General features: G+C 46.7%; 1 protein-coding gene across 8 annotated transcripts in view; it reads right to left on the reverse strand.

The window, feature by feature from the left end:
* The window catches only part of LOC115130568 (protocadherin alpha-C2-like), a 177,691-nt gene that overhangs the window by 18,059 nt on the left and 135,504 nt on the right, over window positions 1-24,128 (reverse strand). For 7 of the 8 annotated variants that reach the window (XM_029661844.2, XM_029661835.2, XM_029661838.2 and 4 more), the window contains 2 exons: window positions 11,970-12,028; window positions 3,660-3,748 (listed from right to left, as the gene is read on the reverse strand). In XM_029661844.2, the coding sequence (XP_029517704.1) occupies window positions 3,660-3,748; window positions 11,970-12,028 (148 nt within the window). Of the gene's footprint in view, window positions 1-3,659; window positions 3,749-11,969; window positions 12,029-17,082; window positions 20,074-24,128 lie in introns of those variants that run through there. The other variant, XM_029661833.2, reaches the window with a different exon arrangement.

Here is a 24,128-nt window from a genome sequence, read left to right on the forward strand (position 1 = left end):
AAGAAACAGAGGCAGAAAATGAAATGGTGAGGGGCAGAAATGAAACAAAAAAGGAGGACAGACAGAGATAGACAGAAGTCAGCGAAGATCGGAAGGAAGGAGGTGGAGGAGAGGAGGAATAAAAGGAAGAGGGGAGGCATTTTTGGATGAGCAGAGAGGAACAACTTGGTCTAGGCTTCCCCTCCTGAGTTGGCTCTCTGCCCCAGGCAGGTTCCAGAGAGTTCTATCCAGCAGACCTACTCACATAACAATACTACCACCACAGAGCCTCTGCTTGAGCAGCTGAACGCAGAAACCTCAACTCTCCATCTCTGCATTCATCAAATTAGAATTCTACGCCTCCACCCTCCCCTAGTCTAACAACGTGTTGTGGTCATATGGTTGGACTCCAGAAGGTTGAATAAGGGAGAGGGACACAGGATGGACCACCTGCCGTGGAGCTTATTTCCAGAGGAGGGCAGGGCACACCCTTTTCTCTCCTTCTTTCACCCTTCCTCCCCCTCTCTTGCCCTTTCTACCTCTTCTCCCTCATCCGCTGTCCTCCGTTTTGCCTCGTCAGGTGCAAGCTGCTGTTGACTCCTGTCCCCCCTCATCAAATCAGGCTTGTGTGTGTGTGTGTGTGTGTGTGTGTGTGTGTGTGTGTGTGTGTGTGTGTGTGTGTCCCTGTCATCAAATAGAGCAGTGATGCATAAAGACCTGCAATAAACCTGCCTCCACCTCTGCAGTACAGCACGGCCCTGTGTATGTAGGTCAGTCTCCCTCTCTAACTCTCTCCTTCCCTCTCTCCCTCTCTCCTTCCCTCTCTCCTCGTTTCCCCTCACCATGTCCTCCTCAGACCAACACAACCTCTTCCTCCTTTCTATCCAATGCTTGTTTTTTATTTGACCAGCAGCCACCACCCTATTTCTCTCTATTCACCTGCGTTGCTTCAACCTCACAGCCCGCATTTCCATCTCCATCTATCTCTCCCTCCGTAACGCTCTTCTTACACCCTCTCTCTCTCTCTCTCTCTCTCTCTCTCTCTCTCTCTCTCTCGACACTCAGTTCAGGGCTATGAATGGTTGCCGTGGAAACTGCATCCTCCAGTGAAGCGGTAGGACTTGGGCGTCACAGCAACAGTGCTGATGGAGAATAATGCTGTGAGCTTTCTCTCTCTCCCTCATTTTCTCTCGCTCTCCCGAGTCAACCACTCTCCCCTAGCAACAAACTCTCCCCTAGCAACAGCAGCCCTCCATCCCTCTCTCCCTCCCCCTCTCCCTCCTTTTCACTCTCTGCCTGTCTCTTTTTTCCAACTCATTGTCACACTCTCCCACCTCTCTCCCACTCCCCCCCATCCCTCTCTTCCCTCCTTTCCTCTCTCCCTCTCTTCCCTCTCACTGCTCTCCATTTCTCCTCTCCTTCTTTTCGCTCTCTGGCTCTGCATTTCTCCCTCTCCTTCTCTTTTCTTCCCTCTACCAATTTCTCCCCAGGGGATTGTTCAGATCCAGCACAGCCCTCTGTGAATCCCTGTGCGTGCCCCTGCTTTAGAAACATAGCCGTGAAATGGCGGGATGGATGGAAGCAGAGAGGAGAGAGTGATAGAGTTAGGCAGCATGCAGAATCCTGATTTCATTAATGTGAGTCTGTTAATCTGGGCGTAGGCTGGACTCCATCTGTCATACCAGGAGCTGCACACAAAGCAGGGAGCGAACACACACACACACACACACACACACACACACACACACACACACACACACACACACACAGTCTCTTTCTCATACATAAAAATACATACACAAACTCCTAAACAAACACACATATCCTTAGCAAACCACCCTGATGGAAACACGGGGGAAGGAACAGGGGCGTAGTCTCCAGCTGTGGCTCTTTGTCTCACATCGAACAGAAAGCAAATAGACTCTGTCAGACGACACACACAAACCCACCCTGCAGTTGTAACAATCGACACAACACCTCTCCTCTCTCACGCTGCAGCAATGCATTAAAGTGACTTCATGTCCTAAACCTGCCGACAGGCAACGACTGACTCGCTGACCATTAGACCAGGAGACGACTCATTCAATGAGTGCCATCATACCGGCTGACTGGACAGATCCAGCTGTGTCCCTGTCTACATCTTCACCGTTACAACTTCCTGACATTTTTTTCAAATCTGCTCAATTGAATCATTCTACATCCTAGAATTTGCCATTAGACTTTTTATGGACTCCATCCCCATTATTCCAAACCCCCAACGTTCATGCCCAGACGGCACTGCTTCATTTAGCATCCATCTCTTTACTTTAACTCCCCCCCCCCCCCATTAAAATTCCATCCAACCCCTTACTCTGTCGATCCCAGTATACACCCTCCCCATCCTGTCACCCCTTTCCACAACCCCTTAGTCAACTCCAGCCAACCCGACCCATGAAGACTGGCATCTCCACCCATTCGGTTTCCCTCCACTCACCACCACCCTGCTCAAGGCTGCAACTCCTCAGTCTGGGCAAGAAATCGATTGCTAAGCGGGGAAGGCAGAGTGTGTGTGTGAGAGAGAGCGAGAGAGAGAGAAAGAGAGAGAGAGACAGAGACAGAGAGAGAGAGAGAAGACTGTGTGTGTGGGCAGTTAGTCAGGTTGTCTATAATGGACAGAGAGCCGGGTCATTCTCAGCATACCTTAATTACAACAAATCACCTTTCTATCTACTCAGTAAATTGCACTGTCATCCTTCTCTTCCTGTGTCCATCCATCTCTCTCCCACTCCTTTCTATCTCTCTGTATCCTCCACAATGTCTTCACGTTCCACTCCTCTCTCGTTACTCGCCCCTCATTCAATCTCTACTTCCCCCTCCCTCCCTCCCTCCCAGGACCCTGCTACATAACACATTCCAGCTGAGTTCCTCTCCACCCAAACACGTCTGTTCCGGAAGGTACTGACCTTGAGTCAGATGTTAATGCTTCTTGTGCGGTTATAATGAGTATGCTAATGAGGTAGAGAGCATCCGAGAGCAGCCAAGAGCAGGAAGCTACGGCCCGTTTCATCATCCGAGAAGTACAGAGGTGACAAGAACAGTCACCAGGGTTACGAGACGTGGTGGACGAATGTGATTTTTGTTTAAAAAAAAGGCAAGTTTACATTGCATCACATTGGGGTGTGTATGGGAGAGCGAAAGAGCGAGAGAGACTGCAGAGAGGAAGAATGTAATCAGAGTTGTATTCATGGTTAATATGAGTCTGTGTTGATGTCTCTGAGTCTCATCTCTCTCTCTCTCTCTCTCTCTCTCTCTCTCTCTCTCTCTCTCTCTCTCTCTCTCTCTCTCTCTCTCTCTCTACCCACAGAACAGTGTAATTTCATCTCTGAGTGGATAAGGGCAGTGAGCAGGAGTCAGGGTGATGGAGAACCTGGTCTCTGCCTTTGGTTATGTCGTAGTTGGTCTGGATTACACTGTGCCAGTCAAAGTTGGAGGTAGTCTGAGTTAGTCTGCGTTGGCCTAAATTGGTCTGGATTGTCCTTGGGTAGGTCTGTCTTAGCTAGTCTGGGTTGGTTTTTGATAGTCTTGCGTTGTTCTGCATTGGCCTGGGTTGCTCAGGGTTTTAGTCTGATTGTATTCTGCTTTGGTCTGGTCTGGTCAGGGTCAGAGCGGTTCAGTGTGGGGTGTAGTGGCCTGGCTCTTACCTCCGGCGGCGCTAGACACGGTCGGCCAGTTCTGGACCAGAACCCCCTGCGCTCCCTGCATCACCGACGACTCCTCCATGTGCACTGAGCTGGAAAACAACACACACACTCTGAGGTTACACACTGGAGAAACATCCCAACACACACATTTTCAGAGGTTACAGAGTCTAGAGAAATATAACACACACACACACACACAGTCTGATGGTACAGTATATATTGAGAGAGTTTTCTCTCATAAATACACACACAAACACACCCTTTCACTCTCAAACACACGTTGTTTTCTGGGTGAACTCTCTATCACAGGGCCATAAGGCAGCAGCAGCTATAAGCTTCTGTGGACCCAGTCGTCTCTCGCTCCACAAGTTTCCTATAATACAGAGCATTACTAAATTAAGCCATGGTAGGAAACCACAGTGTGTGTGTGTGTGTGTGTGTGTGTGTGTGTGTGTGTGTGTGTGTGTGTGTGTGTGTGTGTGTGTGTACACAGTCAGTAGCAGGGGTCTCAGGAGGGGGGTCAGACCAATTCCATCTCAGGAACTCAAATGGGCCCTTGGATTAGGATTAAACAGTAGTCACCCTGCATATTCACACCACTCCCTGGATTAGGGATTACAGATGGGTGCTCTAACATTTTCACACCCACCCCAGGGATTTCAGCAACCCTCCTAACTAAAATGTATTGAGCTCTGCGGTGTTAAAACAGCGACAGGCTGCTGCCAAAATACAGCAAAAAAACAGAACCTTAAATGCACGCACGCACACGCACACACACACACACACGCCATAAATGTAAGGTATGAGATTCCACTAAATCTTAATGTCCTCTATTCAAACTATGGTTAAATGTTTTAATCATGAAAAGGGTTCAGGTCCGTTTCATGTCGCTTTTGAAACAATCTGCATGTTCCACTATTATTTATCCAATAAGGGCAGCATCTTTTACCATAGTGAGATGCAGAGCAGGGTTTTCATTGAGGATTAGAAAAACACTCTCTATCTAGACTTTCTCTTTATTGTGTTAGCAGATATTACATCAAATCAAATGTATTCTTAATGTCCTTTTTTACACCGGCAGAAACCCAGCCTAAAACCCAGGACACGCGCAGAGCGCTGTGTGTGTGCGCGTGTACATGCTAAATGCAAACAGTCAACCCGTCAATATGGCTTTAAGGAGGTGCTCTCCCTCTTTCAATCCTCCTGCATTGCTACTATTCCATGATGAATCCCTCTCCTCTCTCCTTCCCTTTGACCCTGCCTGGAAAACTGGGTCTCGCAAAGTTTAGTCTCACAGAGGTCAGATGAGAAGAGAACCATTCCCCCACTTCAGCTGGAGTCCCTTTCTCCGTATCTCTCTCTCGCTGTATTTCTCTCTCTGGCCCACACACACATACTTGAAAGTGCCCAATATGCGATTGAATACTCGATCCTATACCACAATATACTGCAAAATGTCAAAGGTGGAACACAAGGACATTTTCTCCATAGGGTAAAAGTGAAGCTATTGAAATAAATAATAGTTGAACATTTAAGAGAGACAGGAGGAAGGGAAAGCGTGTGGGAGGAGGCAGCAGTATTGCCACCATTTTAGTTGCACTTCTTCTCCAGGCTCTTCACACACTGTCTGGCCGTCTGCGTGCACACGTGTGCATGTGCGTGTATGTGTGCGAGTGTATGTGTGAGCGTGTTCACCCCCAAGGTCAGGCAATCACAGCTCAGTCCCTATCCTCTCCTCGCTCTTCTGCTATCTGATTCACCCTCTGTCCCCCTCACCCATTCTCTCTTTATTAATTTCTCCCTTCCCCCTCTCCCTCCCTTTCTTTCTTTGCAATTTTTCACGCCTCCGTCATCTCTATTGCATCAGCTGTATTGAAATGTGTGTGTGTGTTGTGTGTGTGTAAAGGTCCTCCTGTCTTTTTGTAGTGGTATAAGGAGATGAATAGAGATTGGGCAGGGTGGCCATTTTAAGTGCTGTGTAGAGCTGGAGTCATCCAGATTCACTGATCAATTATTAAAGGGGAACACTGGATCTAAAGCATGTTCCTACAGCTAATGCCTGTATCTGTTTCTCTCTCGTTGTCAGTGACGTGTATTCATGGATGCCAAGGGAAGCCAGGCTTCCCCCCCAAAAAATGACCAAGAAAAAAAAGAAACAAAATAATGTCTCTTTTTTCTCTTTGTGTTTCATAATTTCCCTTCAATTCACAAGAGGTTGAATGTATCTCACCGGAGAAAGGATCCGAGCGAGCGAAACAGCGCCCCTCTGTCTCTGTATGTGTAGGCCATCTCTGTGATGCTGTCTGTTCATAAAGAGTACCACATTGTTGCCGCCGGTAGCACTGAATGCAGGGAAGCCAGCGAGCATTTGGCCTCCCTTGATAATTAAAAAAATTTCAATAATAGCCAATCATCGCTGAGGTAAACTGAGCTAGTGTCAAGGGAAGACCGTTTTAATTTGGCTTCTTTCTCATCACATCGCATCAAGAGAAATCCGTAATTGACAGAAACAACTTGAATTGTTACATCTTGTTGTGTTGCTGTCCACCGGTGGCTAGCTAGCTAAAATGGTCATTTTCTGAATTTAGCAATGGATGGATAGGTATTTGGACATGTGGTTTTACTTAATTTTCCCTGCTAGCCAATGATTATAACGGTGATTTTGATCCAACCATATATTCATATTGTGCCCCTGGACTGAGAGGATGGAAGTTCAATATGTAGCTAGATGTAGAAGGCTAATGTTAACTAGCTAACGTTGCCCATGAAAGGAAGTTAGGCTAGCGAGCAAGCATTTTAGCCAGGTAGCCTAGTACAAAACAAAAAAAAGCTTGTACTGTATGATAAAGTGATAGACCATTTAGTCAACATGAAAGAGGAGGGTGAGCCAACATGTTTTTTCTACTTGCACACACACACACACACAAAATCAGATCCAAGGACAGCCACATCATATTTATCTTACGTTGATTGGACTACATTGTTTTTGGTATCTTTAATTTGTCACTGTATTAGACCAAGCATAGGTGATTTGATGATGTTGAAATGTTGAAGATGAAATGGTGCTGGAATAGTGGAGGCATCTCCTGTTTTCTTTGCGACTTGCGGTAACTCTGTGGTTCTAAAATCAATAGTTGTTTAGTGGTCTGAAAATGTGGGAAACATTACCTTGCTTGACCATGATGTATCTCATGTAACTGATAGTTACATGCAAAGTGTTTTCTGGACTTCACAGGACAGAGGTTGTACTCTGGCTTTGTAACGAAATAAAGGTGTGGTTAAATTGATTCTGCCAATGGGGCTTCTTATTGTCTCGGCCTTTAGGCCTATATACACCATGATGTCAAGGCTTATGAACTAACAGGTTATAGAGCAAACAATGCAATTATCACAACACATAGGTTGTAATATGGCTTTTCCCCCCTGGTTTGGCTTCCCCGGTGATTTTACACATGCACCGCTTTTGCTCATTGTCCCACTTTCTCCTTGTGTCCATGGAAATGTCTCTTTGTCTTTCTGAAAGACAATCAGCCTGCTTGTCTGTCTGTCTGGCTGATGGTTAGTTCATCCCATCACTTCTCACTCCCCCCCTGCTGCTCCCCCATGGACTTTCCCAAACGGACTCTTACCCTGTCCCCACAGGTGTAAATGTGCATAGAATTATTATATTTATTATGTCTCATTCACTTTAAAAAAAAAATGTATCTTCATTTTTTATTTAACCTGCTCTGTTGGAGCCAAGAGCATAAGATTATCACTGTACCCTGCAAATACCATGTAATTATCTATCTATCTATAGTTTCTCCCGTTCTTCTCTGCAGATCCTCTCAAACTCTGTCAGGTTGGATGGGGAGCGTCGCTGCACAGCTATTTTACGCTCTCCAGAGATGTTCGATCGGGTTCAAGTCCGGGCTCTGGCTGGGCCATTCAAGGACATTCTGAGACTTGTCCTGAAGCCACTCCTGCGTTGGCTTGGCTGTGTGCTTAGGGTCATTGTCCTGTTGTAAGGTGAACCTTCACCCCAGTCTGAAGTGCTGAGCACTCTGGAGCAGGTTTTCATCAATAATCTCTCTGTACTTTACTCAGGTTAATCTTTCTCTCGATCCTGAATAGTCTCCCAGTCCATGACACTGAAAAACATCCCACAGCGTGATGCTGCCACCACCATACTTCACTGTAGGGATGGTGCCAGGTTTCCTCCAGACACTTGGCATTCTGGCCAAAGATTTTCAATCTTGGTTTCATCAGACCAGAGAATCTTGTTTCTCATGGTCTGAGAGTTCTTTAGGTGCCTTTTGGAAAACTCCAAGCAGGTTTCTCATGTGCCTTTTACTGAGGAGTGGCTTCTATCTGGCCACTCTACCACAAAGACCTGATTGGTGGAGTTCTGTAGAGATGGTTATCCTTCTGGAAGGTTCTCCAATCTCCACAGAGGAACTCTGGAGCTCTGTCAGAGTGACCATTGGGTTCTTGGTCACTTCCCTGACCAAGGTCCTTCTCTTCCGATTGCTCAATTTGGCCGACCGGCCAGCTCTAGGAAGAGTCCTGGTGGTTACAAACTTCTTCCATTTAAGAATGATGTGTTGTTGCAGAAATGTTTTGGTACCCTTTCCCAAATCCCAAATCTGTGCCTCGACATAATCCTGTCTCAGAGCTCTGCAGACAATTCCTTCGACCTCATGGCTTGGTTTTAGCTCTGAAATGCACTGTCAACTGTGGGACCATATACAGACAGCAGCCCCTCACAAACTCTCACTTTCCAAATCATGTCCAATCAACTGAATTTACCACTGGTTCTCCAAGTTGTAGAAAGATCTCAAGGATGATAAATGGAAACAGGATGCACCTGACCTCAATTTCAAGTCTCATAGCAAAGTGTCTGAATACTTATCTAAATAAGGTATTTCTGTTTTTTAATTTAAATTTTTAAATTTTTAAAGTTGACCCCATTTTCGTGATATCCAATTGTTAGTAGTTAATATCTTGTCTCACCGCTACAACTCCCGTACGGGCCTGGGAGAGACGAAGGTCGAAAGCCATGCGTCCTCCGAAACACAACCCAACCAAGCCGCATTTCTTACATTTACATTTACATTTAAGTCATTTAGCAGACGCTCTTATCCAGAGCGACTTACAAATTGGTGCATTCACCTTATGACATCCAGTGGAGCAGCCACTTTACAATAGTGCATCTAAGGGGGGTGAGAAGGATTACTTTATCCTATCCTAGGTATTCCTTAAAGAGGTGGGGTTTCAGGTGTCTCCGGAAGGTGGTGATTGACTCCGCTGTCCTGGCGTCGTGAGGGAGTTTGTTCCACCATTGGGGGCCAGAGCAGCGAACAGTTTTGACTGGGCTGAGCGGGAACTGTACTTCCTCAGTGGTAGGGAGGCGAGCAGGCCAGAGGTGGATGAACGCAGTGCCCTTGTTTGGGTGTAGGGCCTGATCAGAGCCTGGAGGTACTGAGGTGCCGTTCCCCTCACAGCTCCGTAGGCAAGCACCATGGTCTTGTAGCGGATGCGAGCTTCAACTGGAAGCCAGTGGAGAGAGCGGAGGAGCGGGGTGACGTGAGAGAACTTGGGAAGGTTGAACACCAGACGGGCTGCGGCGTTCTGGATGAGTTGTAGGGGTTTAATGGCACAGGCAGGGAGCCCAGCCAACAGCGAGTTGCAGTAATCCAGACGGGAGATGACAAGTGCCTGGATTAGGACCTGCGCCGCTTCCTGTGTGAGGCAGGGTCGTACTCTGCACAGTGCGCATCCAACCCGGAAGCCAGCCGCACCAATGTGTCGGAGGAAACACCGTGCACCTGGCGACCTGGTTAGCGCGCACTGTGCCCGGCCCTCCACAGGAGTCGCCAGTGCGCGACGAGACAAGGATATCCCTACTAGCCAAACCCTCCCTAACCCAGACGACGCTGGGCCAATTGTGCGTTGCCCCACGGACCTCCTGGTCGCGGCCGGCTGCAACAGAGCCTGGGCTCGAACCTGCGATGCAGTGCCCTAGACCACTGCGCCACCCAGGAGGCCCATGTTTTTTTATTTTTAATAAAATTGGCAAACATTTCTCTCTCTCTCTTTGCCTGTCATTATTACAACCAGTGCAGTAAAAATGAACCCATAGACACGCTAGCCTCTAGCTTAGCGAGGTTCATAATTACAGAGAAATATATTTAGGGCTGTAAAACTAACTAGGTCAAAATCATTACTCAAGTGCATTGCTGTTTGGGGTATACATTCAAAATGTCTCAAAATGTTTCAAACAAACTGTAATCTCAGTAGAGTATAAATAGATCAGTCAACAGCTCAGATTTAGGGAGGGAGGGGAAGAGAGAGGAGGAGGGATGGATAAAGGGCTCCATGCTAAAGTGACAAGAGCGATTTAATGTATTAGAATGATTTGCTCAAGCACATTAACTCTCATTAAACCCTGCTGTAATTATGAGGGAATCTGTGTAACACCAATAACACTCAGATGTTAAACTTGTATTAAACTTGTATTAATCTGACACACACACACACACACACGAGACAGACACAATAACCAATAAATGATAAGCCATAAAACAATGACAAATACACACACTGACCCTGATGAACCATGTCTCTGGACAGACAGACAGACAGACAGACAGACAGACAGACGTTGTTTACAGGGAGCTGTGAAAGCGTTGTCCATTCTGTCATCTCTCATGTCCCTCATCACTGCCGCAGTGCTGTCTGTCATGGCCGGAGGGATAGACCTCTATGTGTGTGTGTGTGTGTGTGTGTGTGTGTGTGTGTGTGTGTGTGTGGGCGGTGGCAGATGACCTACTTCTGTTTTTCCCCGATGGAGGGACTGGTCTGCCAGTCATCCTCAGTTCATGAGATCGGAACTGCAGCAGAGCAGTGTGTGTGTGTGTGTGTGTGTGTGTGTGTGTGTGTGTGTGTGTGTGTGTGTGTGTGTGTGTGTGTTTGTGCGTGCGTGCGTGCGTGCGTACTATGAGATTACCTGGCCGCAGTGCAGTGCATTTGGTGATGTGGTTCGCCTGGCTACCCCTGGCTCATTAAGGCTGGCTCTGCTCGTTAACTTAGCCCCTCCCTCTCATTAGCATGCTCCTCGTTTGGGTCAAGCCCAGACAATCCCAGAGCAGCTAGTGGCCCAATGGCTCATGGGTAATGTGATCCCTGTGTTGTGTTGCGCATTCCCAATGCCATATTTCCGCCTAACTGCCCTCCCCTCCCCTCCATCTCTTTCTCCTGCCCCCTCTCTGTTCCTCTCTCTCTCCATCCCTCCGTCTGTCCCCTCAGTCTATCACTGACCCCCTGATTACCCCTCGCTCTCTATCTACTACTGTCTAACAACCAAGCTAAAAGAATACTGTAGAACAGATGCTATATAAATAGGATAATATCTGGTTTAATAGTAATGTATTTTGGTATTTGGTATTTTATTAGGATCCCCATTAGCTGTTGCAAAAGCAGCAGGTACTCTTCCTGGGGTCCACACAAAACATTAAATAATACAGAACATCAAAGACAGAACTAGATATATATATATTTTTTTTAACGGCACACGTAGCCTACATATCAATGAATACAAACAAACTATCTGGTCAAATAGGGGAGAGGCTTTGTGCTGCGAGGTGTTGCTTTATCTTTGTTTTGAAACCAGGTTTGCTGTTTATTTTAGCAATATGGGATGGAGGGAAGTTCCATGCAATAAGGGCTCTATATAATCCTGTATGTTTTCTTGAATTTGTTCTGGTTTTGGAGACTGTGAAAAGACCCCTGGTGGCATGTCTGGTGGGATAAGTGTGTGTCTGATCTGTGTGTAAACTGACGATGCAAACAATTTGGGATTTTCAACACATTATTGTTTCTTATAAAAAGAAGAAGTGACACAGTCAGTCTCTCCTCAACTCCTAGCTATTTATATCAGCCCTCTGATTACAATTAAGAGCCAAACGTGTCGCTCTGTTCTGGGCCGGCTGCAGCTTAACTAGGTCTTTCCTTGCAGCACTGGACCACTGGACCACACGACTGGACAACAATCAAGATTAGACAAAACTAGAGACTGCGGAACTTGCTTTTTTTTGGAGTGTGGCTGACTCCGAAGGAAATTCTTCTGTTGTGCTATAGGGTTTGGCATCCATTTGAATTAAACAAGCAGCAATGTGAGTAGTACGTAGAGTGGAGGGGAATGGGTAAAGTAACATAGGATTTATGAGGGTTTAAAAGGAATGGAACGCTGGTGAATTATGAATCTTGGAGTAACATTCTAATGGACAGTGGACACCTTTTGAGGTATGGTAAAATGTGATATGTGCTTACCTCTGCATCCCAGCCCTAAGTGAAGCAGAGTAACGCCAGTCTGAATTGGGCACCTTGGGCTGCAAAAGAGACAGAGAGAGAAATGGATTGGAGTCTTAGGTACTGAAAGAGATCACACAGGCATAACCCAATATCTTCTCATGAATAAGTCATGGCGTGAACTAGAAGTACATGCACACACATATATGCACAAACACTCATCATGAAGGCAACAGCTTGCCTCTGCCTGTGGAGAGAAATGAGTGACGAGCATTCCATTCTCATATTGCTGGACCTCCCCTGCTCCCCTCCCTCTTCCCCTCTTCCCTGTCCTCTGAGAGTGACGACTTTGAGAGATATGCCTGTTGAGTGCCCAGACCAGACCGGACCCCTGACCCTGCCTCTCTGCCACAGTCCCTCAGGCCACCCCCTTCCTGGGTCAAACCACTCAGGTTCAGGGGATACGCTCTGTTACAATGGCGACCCGACGGAATTCTCACATCACTGTTTTTGTCTAAGGGCTCCATCAGAGCTGTCCACCTCTCCACCCTTCCTCTTTCTCCCTCACTTTCTATCACTCTTTCGCTCGGAATGTCCTTCTTACTATTTTCATATTTTATTTATTTGTATTTTATGTATTAGGCGTGGTTTAAGGATCTGGAAAAAATGCTAGCCCCAATCTACTGCCCTCATTCATCTCAGTGCTCTCCTATCTCTATATCCTCCATTTTATATCCAGCTGTCGCTCCGTCTCTTTCATTTTATTCTCCTTTCCCCCTCTGATCAAAACCTTGTGTGTCACTGTCACAGTATAAGCCTGAGCTGGTCCGACAGGCCTCACCATGGTAACCACATGGATCCCCCCACCCCATCTCTCCTCGTCTCCTTCTGTTTCAGGTCACAGGTGGAGGAGGAGAGGTGAGGTGAGGGGGAGGCGATATCAGCTTTACCCCCTCAGGCCTGCACCTGGACAGAGAATAAATGTGACATCCCCATCACAACAGAGCCGTGAGAGAGGCGTGTGAAACGGCCATAACCTCTGTCTGCAGGCTCTGTCTCTAGTGACATCATCAGGTGAACTCTGAATACCAGACAACACATGGGGATGTATCCAAGTTGATAACATGCTTTAAAAAAACACAAGTCTTACTGTAAAAGGTTAATGGAAATGTATTTGTGTCACATAGTGAAACCATATGATATGAGTCTCATTGTAATGTTCTGAAACAGAGATGATCACAGTATGGGCCTGGGATCAGATTACCCACACCAAAAAAACACATCTGATCCTAGATCAGTGGTTGGAACAAGCTCTACCTTCTTCCCAGTGGTGACCCATTTCCTGTGCTGTCCACAGGACAGATGTTAACTTCCTGGAGATGGGGGGGGGGGGGGGGGGGGGGATCGACCGTAGTCTCTCCACGCAGCACATTCATCACCCTGAAATCCAATATGTGGCCAAAATGAGGAAAAACTTGGTGTTCCTCCAGGAGTCAGACATCCCATCACATCATCTACATCCACAGGGAAACAGGCGGCTCAACGCGCCACAGCAACACATGGACACACTCATCAGCACTGCAGCAGGGACACAGTATAAATCTCAACGGTTCAGAGAAACCATATTTGTGTTGAAGTTGCGTCAAATCCATAAAGAAGTACACCTTATGGAGCAGTGACAAACTCTAAAGCTAAAATAGACTTTGTTGGCACAACCAAGGATGGAAATAGGCTTCACACCTGAACAGCCTACACATTTTAACACTCCAAAGCCTTAAACACTCCACACTCCAACTCTCATAAAAAAGAGACACTTAACCCTCCACACTGTAACTCTGATAAATAAGAGAGACTTAACACTCCACACTGTAACTCTGATAAATAAGAGAGACTTAACACTCCACACTGTAACTCTGATAAATAAGAGAGACTTAACACTCCACACTGTAACTCTCATAAACAAGAGACTTAACACTCCACACTGTAACTCTCATAAATAAGAGAGACTTAACACTCCACACTGTAACTCAGATAAATAAGAGACTTAACACTCCACACTGTAACTCAGATAAATAAGAGAGACTTAACACTCCACACTGTAACTCTCATAAACAAGAGACTTAACACTCCACACTGTAACTCTCATAAACAAGAGAGACTTAAACACTCCACACTGTAACTCTCATAAACAAGAGACTTAACACTCCACACTGTAACTCTGATAAATAAGAGAGACTTAACACTCCACACTGTAACTCTGATAAACAAGAGGGACTTAACACTCCACATTGTAACTCTCATAAACAAGAGACTTAACACTCCACACTGTAACTCTGATAAACAAGAGAGACTTAACACTCCACACTGTAACTCTCATAAACAAGAGACACAGACTTCATCCCAAAAAATAGGGTAGTTTCCATAGAAATAAAAATGCCATCACTAAGCAGTTGCCCTGGAGTAACTGTTTGGGGGAGTGGTCTGGCCGTCCTTATGGTGTGTGTGTGTGTGTGTGTGTGTGTGTGTGTGTGTGTGTACATTAGAACAGACTCCCACTAACACCGTAGGTTAGAGAGGAGCATCTGGACCCTAAAACACGTCTGCAGTCTGATGCAGCCCTACACACAGACAGGCTCTATCAGCAATACAGAGTCTATCAGCAATACACACAGGACGTAGCGCGATGGCGGACGTAGCGCGATGGTGGACGTAGCGCGATGGCGGACATAGCGCGATGGTGGAGAGTTGATATTGTGAATTTGAATTTGGTTTCTGTATCTGAGAGAGAGAGAGAGAGAGAGAGAGAGAGAGAGAATGTTTTTATCCCTATGGGTTTCCTGTGCACTCCCTTCCTCCCTGCCTCGCTGTGTGAACACAAATGAGGGACTTAATAAGGCCCTGTTTTTTTTCTTTCTTTCTCTCTCTGCCTCTGAGTGGACACCCCTCGCATTGATACAGCGCTCGCACCTCCACCATGGAACGCCTTGGTCCAATCACCTTGCTTTCCCTCATGGAACCCGATCAATCCCACCGTGGTATCGGGAAACACGTCGCCGACAGTTAATTACAAGGCTGGAGCAAACATGACTGGCATTTAATGAGGGAAACCACCAGGGAGAGAGGAGCAATTACCTGAACATTGTTTTATTTCACCCTTTTCATCCTCTTTCACTCCCCGACCTCATTATTTCACCCTTTTTCAACCCCTTTAACTCCCCCTACCTCATTTCTTCTTCATTCATTTTTATTGTGTATAATTTCAGCCAGTAGTTTTGAAAATAGAGCCCATGAGCAAAAAAAAAAACGATCCCCGAAAACGTTTCGCAATTGTGCAAAACGTATTCCATTTTGTATATGCTACGTCCTGAATTTGTTTTGCGAAATAACAATGCTTAAATTCTTGCGATTCGTATGATACGTCACGAATTCCAATTGGTAAATTAAGCTACACATGTGTATGAAGTGCTTCAGATCACAATCCATCTCTTTGAAGGTTTAAATGTTCTCTTAATTTAAAATGAGCTGTGTCGACAACGTACATATTTCTTTTGTCATAATTGTCCTTTTCTCTACTGTGTTTTTCTACGACAACCATGCAGTCAGAACAGTCACCAGATTCCACTTTACACGTGGAATGAACCACTCCGTTAATGATGTAAAGCCACCAGACACATAGCTACGAAGAGTTTGATTCGGTTTTTCCCCTGCTTCTCAAACGATGCCAAGTGAATGAGAAAACTCAGTGACCTAAAGATGGGAACATTAATCCAGAGCAGAGTCTGTCTACCTCCCTCAAATTCCATTGCTAACCCACTAAACCAAACTCAGGGCATTTGCCCTGAGCGTGACTGACCCGTGGGGATTGTAATGGAGTAAGACCCATGACTATTTACGTTGGAGAGAGCAACACTAATGCCCAGACTATCTCTCTGTTCAGAGAGACCACACCAGACTAGTCTTTGCCCATTGAACCAGAACTAGAGGACCAATCAGATTGGCCTAGTGCGACCTCACCCAGTCATTCACAATAACCCTTTACACACTAAACCTAGCATTACAATCAAGTTTACGAAAGTCTATTCAACTGTACAGACATGTTCTAGAATAAAACGATCAAAGCAATCCCACTGTCCGTTTCTAAACCATCGAACCCATATCATTTCCAAAACAAAACCATTGCAAATAACCATGATATGTTGCAGTTGTCTCTTGAGTGTCGTACTACTGCCACAGGTTGTAGCAGTACAGCACACAACAGAGAGAAGAAGGTGGAGTGAGCAATGGAGAGAGAGAGAGATGTTTTCCCTGAATACGAGTATTTCTGTAACAGCTCCCTAAACGACCACGGATGAGCGAGGCGCATAAACATCTGATAGCTGCCGTTTGTTTCTGATGATTCAGGCTCTCTAAAGAGGCACTGAGCACCACACACACACACACACACACACACACACACACACACACACACAACACGGAGACAAGAGCGTATCCACCCGCCAACACAAACATGCACACAAGCACACAGCTCCCACGAAGAAGCTCTGAGTTTGCCTGCACCCAGCACAGCTCAAATCTAAACACATTCACAAAGCGCTCAAGAAATTAGAGAGCATATTTTCCGACACTGCATGCATGTACGTAATGTACAGACAGAGATCACAACAGAGCATTACACAGCAAAAACACCTTTACTGCTGCAACACAATGCAATCAGTTCAGGTAACCCAGGTAACCCAGGTAACCCAGGTAACCTTTTGACAAAAATAAACAAAGGATTAAAAAAAAGAACTGGGAGGGGCACTGTGATTTTCAAGTGTTTGATTCTCAAGGCCTGTGACACAAGAGCGTATAAATGATTTAGGTGATTTCAAACTTGACCATATCTGCAAAAAATATATATTGAAAAAGAGCACATGAAGAGTTTACTATTGCATAAACACAACAAAAAAAGATGACAACTCCTCTACACCCCTCCCTGCATGAAAATTGTAAATGCCAAACACTGTTCCACAAAACACTGCCTAGGGGAAAACCCAAATAATACATCTCCCAAAGAAACAACGTATGAAACGGCTTTCCAGTCAGTTGGGATGTGTTGTTGGGATCAGATGACGGGACACACACACACACACACCTGTATCGCGGTTGCGTCTGGCATGCTGAGCCTGCGCACAAACATCTGGCTCTGTCCACTCTGGCTGGTAACGTATCCCCCGGAGCCCCAGGTGCCACTGTGGGGCCGGCCCGTGTTATAGAACATGAAGGTGTCGCTCCCCGACGTGGCCGTCATACATGTCTTATAGCAGTACGTTTTGGTCATGGAGCCGTTCCCCCGCACCTCGATGTAGTGAGGTTCAACCTTCAGGTCCCTCCGCAGAGCAACGTTATTGTTGGGTTGACCCTGACCCCCTCCTCCACCTCCCCCACCACCTCCACCTCGACCCAATGACCCTCCACCCCCGCCGGCCGAGGTGCCCCCCTCGGGGGCTCTCTTCTGGGACACACAGCATGGGGAGCAGGAGCCGGGCTGGGTGCAGTAGGCGTGGCAGCGGACGATGGCCAGCACCACAATGGTGACCAGGAACACAAAGGTGGTGGCGCTCAGGGCCACGATCAGGTAGAGGGTCACATTGGAGAACAATAGTGGGCTGTGAGGCCTGATGATACGTTTGGGGTCGGGGGTCAGCTTGGGCGGCAGCTCCATGACGTGCACGTTGATGGTGGCGGTGGAGGAGAGCGGCGGGAGGCCATGGTCACGGACCAGCACGGTGAGCAGGAAGGAGGTGGAGTTGTCCTCGCTGACGCGCCGTGTGGTGCGGATCTCCCCCGTGTGCTCGTGGACTTTAAACAGGTCCAGCTCGGAGGTGGTCTGCTCCAGGGCGTACACCAGCCAGGCGTTCTGACCAGCGTCCCCGTCCCACGCCACCACCTTGGTCACCAGAGCCCCCGCCTCCGCATTCTTCATCAGCGTCTCAGTGGTGCGCGTCCCATTGGCTGGAGGATGGACTATCCTGGGGGAGTGGTCGTTCTGGTCCATGATGTAAACATAGACGGTTGCCACGCGGCTGAGGGGCGGCACGCCACCATCCTGGGCTTTCACCTGGAAGTGGAACTCTCTGAGCTTCTCAAAGTCGAAGGCTCGCAGGGCATAGGCCTCGCCCGTGTCGGGTTTGATGCTGACGTAGCTCGCCACGGGGATGCCGTGGTTGTTGTCATTGAGGACGGTGTAGGTGATGCGAGCGTTCTCCCCGGCGTCAGCGTCCAGAGCCTTCACCACGCACATTGAGGCCCCGGGCGCGTTGTTCTCTGTCATGTACACTGTGTAGGACGTCTGTTCGAAGCGAGGAGGGTTGTCATTGACATCCGCCACGTCAACTTTAATGGTCATGTGTGAGGAGAGGGCCGGGGTCCCTCCGTCAATGGCGGTTACCGTGACATTGTAGGTGGAGATGGTTTCCCGGTCTAGGAAGGCGGAGGTGACCAAGGTGTAGTGGTTCCGGAAGGACTTGATCTTAAAGGGGAGGCCAGGTTGGATCTCCAGGGTCACCTGTTTGTTCTGTGCGGAGTCCCGGTCATTAACGCTGATCAAGGCCACCACCGTGTCTGCCCGAGCGTCCTCACGGACTGGGCTGGACAGAGAGGACAGCACGATCTCTGGGATATTGTCATTCACATCCAAAACCTCTACAACCACTTTACAGTGGACGGCCACTGCAGAAGGGCCCCTGTCCATAGCTTGTATGTACATCTCATAGGAGTTAGTCTCCTCATAGTCTATGTTGTTCTTCACTCGGATCTCTCCTGTATCGGTATCCATGGAGAACATTTGTCTCACCCTCTCTGGGGTGTAACTGCTGAAAGAGTAAAACACCTCCCCGTTTGTGCCTTCATCCGGGTCTGTGGCGTTTAACTTTATCACCAGAGCGCCCTTGGGCGAGTTCTCTAACAGTTTCACTTTGTACACGGAGTTGTCGAACGCGGGCACATTGTCGTTGGAATCTAGGACATGAACGTTGATTTTGGCTGTGCCCGTGCGCGCAGGGGTGCCTCCGTCGACAGCAGTCAGTATGAACTGATGAGACGGTGTATGCTCGCGGTCAAATGGCTTTTTGAGCACGAGCTCGATTTTCTTGCTGTTTGCCACGGGCTTGTTGGAGTCCAGCGCGAGGTGCTCGTTGTTGCTGAGCCGATAGAGCCGAACCGAATTTGAGCCATCGTCTGCATCCTGCGCGCCTTCGATGGGGAACCGGGACCCCGTTATAGCGGACTCCGAGATCTCCAGCTGGTACTCGTCCCGGGGGAACTGTGGCGAGTTGTCATTCGCATCCAGAATCTCCACCTCCACGTTGTGCACCTCGAGCGGGTTCTCAACCACCACCTCTAGGTTGAGGGAACATGTGCCGCTGAATTCACACAGCGTCTCTCGGTCGATGCGGTCACTCACCGACATCTTGCCGTTTTTATGATTTATGTTGAAATATCTCCTTGCGCTGTCCGATGTGATTCGGATGCGTCGGGAAGGGAGCTTTCGCAGGTCCAGACCCAAATCTCGAACAATGTCTCCGACCACAGCCCCATTCTCCAGCTCCTCCGGAATGGTGTATCGTATTTGTGCATTTGTAAGGCCACTGAGTAGAAAAATTACCAAATAAAAAGTAAAAGGCACATTCTGCGTTATGCTGCAACAGCATCGCGCCGCCACAGCCATCGCAAGCAGGCAGGATCCGCAGACGGATTAGAGAAAGCTTTCCGCCTTTTTAGCTTGCCGTGCGTCCCCACCCGCCACATTAAAAACTGGGGAAGAGTCCGTGCGTTACCCCCTACTATGTGCAGGACGACCAAAGCCTCCTCTCCTGTACATGTGCTTGTTTAAAAGGACGTTTTTCTGTTACATCCATGTTTTCCTTTGTCTGTTTGGTTCCTGCTTTTTTTCTCTCTTCTCTCTCCTCCGCGCGGCTGACTCTTGTTTCCCTCTCACGGGTGCTGCCTATCGCTTTCTCCCTCTCTCTATCTCTCCTCTCTCTCCTTCCCCCTCCCTCTCTCTGTGCGATGGTGTCTGTGGGCAGCGGGGGAGGGGGAGCCTTGCTCTCAAACGGTGCTGGCTGCATTTCAGCACCTCCGATTGAAAACGGCGTCAAATAAAAATAAAAATGCCATTCACACCTCGGGAATACTAATTTAAATACTAATAAATACTAATTTGTATCATTATTTTCAACAGTCGGTCGTTTTTGACATTTCTAAGAGAATGTATTTGAGCAGACTAGTAGTTTTTTTTTATCCGAAGGAGAGCGAGCGAGTGCCACCGCCCTTTTCATTGTGTGCTGGGATACATTGACGATCTGTTTTCTCAGTACGCCCAAGCGATTACTTCTCTCTCTTCATTGATCCAAACGAGCAATTACGCCAAAGCTCGAAGAAAAATCGAAGAAATAGAAATAAAACGAGTAACGGATATTTAATCGAATAAAATAAGCTACGGAAATACGGTTCATAAACCCCTTAATTAAAATATATAAATAGATAACTTTTTCATTGTATTTGTTCAGCAATTATCATCATACAATGTATCGTTTAACTTTAAGTATAAGCACCGCAGCTTTGGAAACATTTACGCTACATCCTCACAGTAAAGAGGGGATCTGTCCTTGAAATGCGTCGATGGATTCAACAGGGCAGTGCAAATCGAGTTAGGGCTGAGCATTAAAAGATGGAGTTATCAACACACACTCTCAGGAAAAAAAACGTGTTATTTTTGGTTCTACATAGGCTACCTATAACGTTTCGGTTCCCTGGATGAGATTAAAGAACATTTCGGATTCCTAAAAAAGGTGCTACATACAATACATATATAAAAGTATGTGGACAACCCTTCAAATGAGTGGATTCGGCAATTTTAGCCACACCCGTTGCTGACAGGTGTAAAAAAAAAAAAATGAGCACACCGCCATGCAATCTCCATAGACAAACACTGGCAGTAGAATGGCCTTACTGAAGAGCTCAGTGACTTTCAACATGGCATGTCTTAGGATGCCACCGTTACAACAAGTCAGTTTGTCAAATTTCTGCCCTGCTAGAGCTGCCCTGGTCAACTGTAGGTGCTGTTATTGTGAAGTGGAAACATCCAGGAGCAACAACAGCTCAGCCGCAAAGTGGTAGGTCACACAAGCTCACAGAACGGGACCGTTGAGTGCTGAAACGCATGGCGCGTAAACATCATCTGTCCTCAGTTGCGTCACTTACCACCGAATTTCAAACTGCCTCTGGAAGCAACATTAGCACAAGAACTGTTTGTCGGGAGATCCATGAAATGGATTTCCATGGCCGAGCAACGCACACAAGCCTAAGATCACCATGCCAAGTGACGTCTGGAGTGGTGTAAAGCTTGCCACCATTGGACTCTGGAGCAGTGGAAACGCGTTCTCTGGAGTGATGAATCACACATCACCATCTGGCAGTCCGACGGACGAATCTGGGTTCGCTACCTGCCCCAATGCATAGTGCCAACTGTAAAGTTTGGTGGAGGAGGAATAATGGTCTGGGGCTGTTTTTCATGACTTGGGCCAGGCCTCTTAGTTCCAGTGAAGGGAAATCTTAAAGCCACAGCATACAATGACATTCAAGACAATTTTGTGCTTCCAAGTTTGTGGCAGCAGTTTGGGGAAAAGCCTTTCCTGTTTTAGCATGACAATGGCCCAGCGCACAAAGCGAGGTCCATACAGAAATGGTTTGTCGAGATTGGTGTCAAAGTATTTGCCTGGCCTGCACGGAGCCCTGACCTCAACCCCATTCAACACCTTTGGGATAAATTGGAACGTCTAATCGCCCAACATCATTGCCCGACCTCAATAATGCTCTTGTGGCTGAATGGAAGAAAGTCCCCGCAGCAATGTTCCAACATCTGGTGAAAAGCTTTCCCACAAGAGTGGAGGATGTTATAGCAGCAAAGGGGGGATCAACGCCCTATTAATGCCCATGATTTTGCATTGAGATGTTTGATCATCTAGTGCATTCAGTGCATTCGGAAAGTATTCAGGCCCCTTGGATTTTTCCTCAATTTGTTACGTTATATCCTTATTCTAAAATGGATTTAATAAACAATGTTGACAAAACGCAAAACATGTGTTTAGAGTTTCATAGCAAATGTATTCAAAAGAGAAAAACAGATACCTGATTTACACAAGTATTCAAACCCTTTGCTATGAGAATCCATATTGAGCTCAGGTGCATCCTGTTTGCATTGATCATCCTTGAGATGTTTCTACAACTTGATTGTAGTTCACCTGTGGTCAATTCAATTGATTGGACATGATTTGTAAATGCACACACCTGTTTATATAAGGTTCTACAGTTGACAGTTCATGTCAGAGCAAAAACCAAGCCATGAGGACGAAGGAATTGTACATAGAGGTCCAACACAGGATTGTGTCGAGGCACAGATCTAAACATTCTGCAGCATTGAAGGTCTCCCCAAGAACACAGTGGCCTCCTTCATTCTTAAATGGAAGAAGTTTGGAACCACCAAGACTCTTCCTAAAGCTGGCCGACCGGCCAAACGGAGCAATTGAGGGACAAAGGCCTTGGTCAGGGAGGTAACTGGTAACTCTGACAAAGTTCCAGAGATGGGAGAATCTTCCAGAAGGACAACCATCTCTGCAGCACTCCCCAATCAGGCATTTATGGTGGAGTGGCCAGATGGAAGCCACTCCTCAGTAAAAGGCACATGGCAGTACGCTTGGAATTTGCCAAAAGGCAACTAAAGACCCTCAGACAATGAGAAACAAGAATCTCTGGTCTGATGACACCAAGATTGAACTCTTGGTGTCACATCTGGAGGAAACCTGGCACCATCCCTACTGTGAAGCATGGTGGAGGCAGCATCATGCTGTGGGGGTGTTTTTCAGCGGCAGGGACTGGGAGACTAGTCAGGATCGAGGCAAAGATGAACGGAGCAAAGTACAGAGAGATCCTTGATGAAAACCTGCTCCAGAGCACCCAGGACCTCAGACTGGGGTGAAGGCACACCATACAACCTTACAGAGCTTGAGAGGATCTGCAGAGAAGAATAGGAGAAACTCCCCAAATGCTTGTGCTTGTAGCATCATACCCAAGAAGACTCGAGGCTGTAATCGCTGCCAAAGGTGTTTCAACAAAGTACTGAGTAAAGGCTCTGAATACGTATGTAAATGTGATATTTCTTGTTTTTGTGTTGTCATTATGGCAATGATGTTGGCAATGAACCTCGAGGGTTATATCCTTATAGCCTACCCCAAAGTATAATGGGGATTTTAGAAAACAACAGCTAACACAAGATAACCCAGTCACATCAAACTCTGAACTGACAGGTTTTCCCTTTTCATTTGTTTCAGCTGTTTTGCATTGACTTTTATGTCCATATTAATGATGCTGCTGCTGCATGATTTCGCCTGGTCAGAAAAATGTCTAGTTGACGTCCGACATCCTTACCTCTCTATGGCAGCGGAAAGATCGAATTCCTGTTTTGCAACATTGTTGCTGAGGTCTGAGTGGCAAACATACCTGTGGTGTTGCAAACTAAATGTTAGCTAGAAACAACAGGAAATCATGTGCTTAATAAAAGCCATGCACTCGTAGGTAAAAAAAAAAAGAAGAAGTTTTTTAAATATATAACCTTCTGGTCAATTCAAAATTTGACATTCCTGCATGACGACGCTTGAGGACGGTGTTTGAACCAACTTGCAAGTAGCCTAACGTTACCAATTTTCAATGAATTAAGGTAAGCAAAGTTGATTGTTTTATTCAAATATATGAAACCAGAGTCATATGATAAACTATAGGCTAGATAAATAAAGTTTAAACATTATATCAAAAGGGTTCTACATTCCTATCAAAGGGTTCTATATACAACTTTTAGGGGTTCCATATATGAAGCAAGCGATTGAACCCCTTTTGGTTCTATGAGGAACCTTTTATTCTAAGAGTGCAGAGACAATAGAACGAGCAAAACAACACAGAAGTAAATAAATAAAAGCTGTATCCTAACTAAGAATGCGTTATAGGATTTTACTCAATGCCTTTCCGCCATCGTTCTCCTCTACTCTATGTGAACTCGTTCTGCAGCTCTCAAAGCAAAGTGATCTGTGTCCAGCGCTCTGTCGCTGTCCACGAGCCCTAGAGCTGAAAGACAATTCAGACGTCATT

The sequence above is a fragment of the Oncorhynchus nerka genome, linkage group LG6, assembly GCF_034236695.1.
Source record: "Oncorhynchus nerka isolate Pitt River linkage group LG6, Oner_Uvic_2.0, whole genome shotgun sequence".
Classification (NCBI taxonomy): domain Eukaryota; kingdom Metazoa; phylum Chordata; class Actinopteri; order Salmoniformes; family Salmonidae; genus Oncorhynchus; species Oncorhynchus nerka.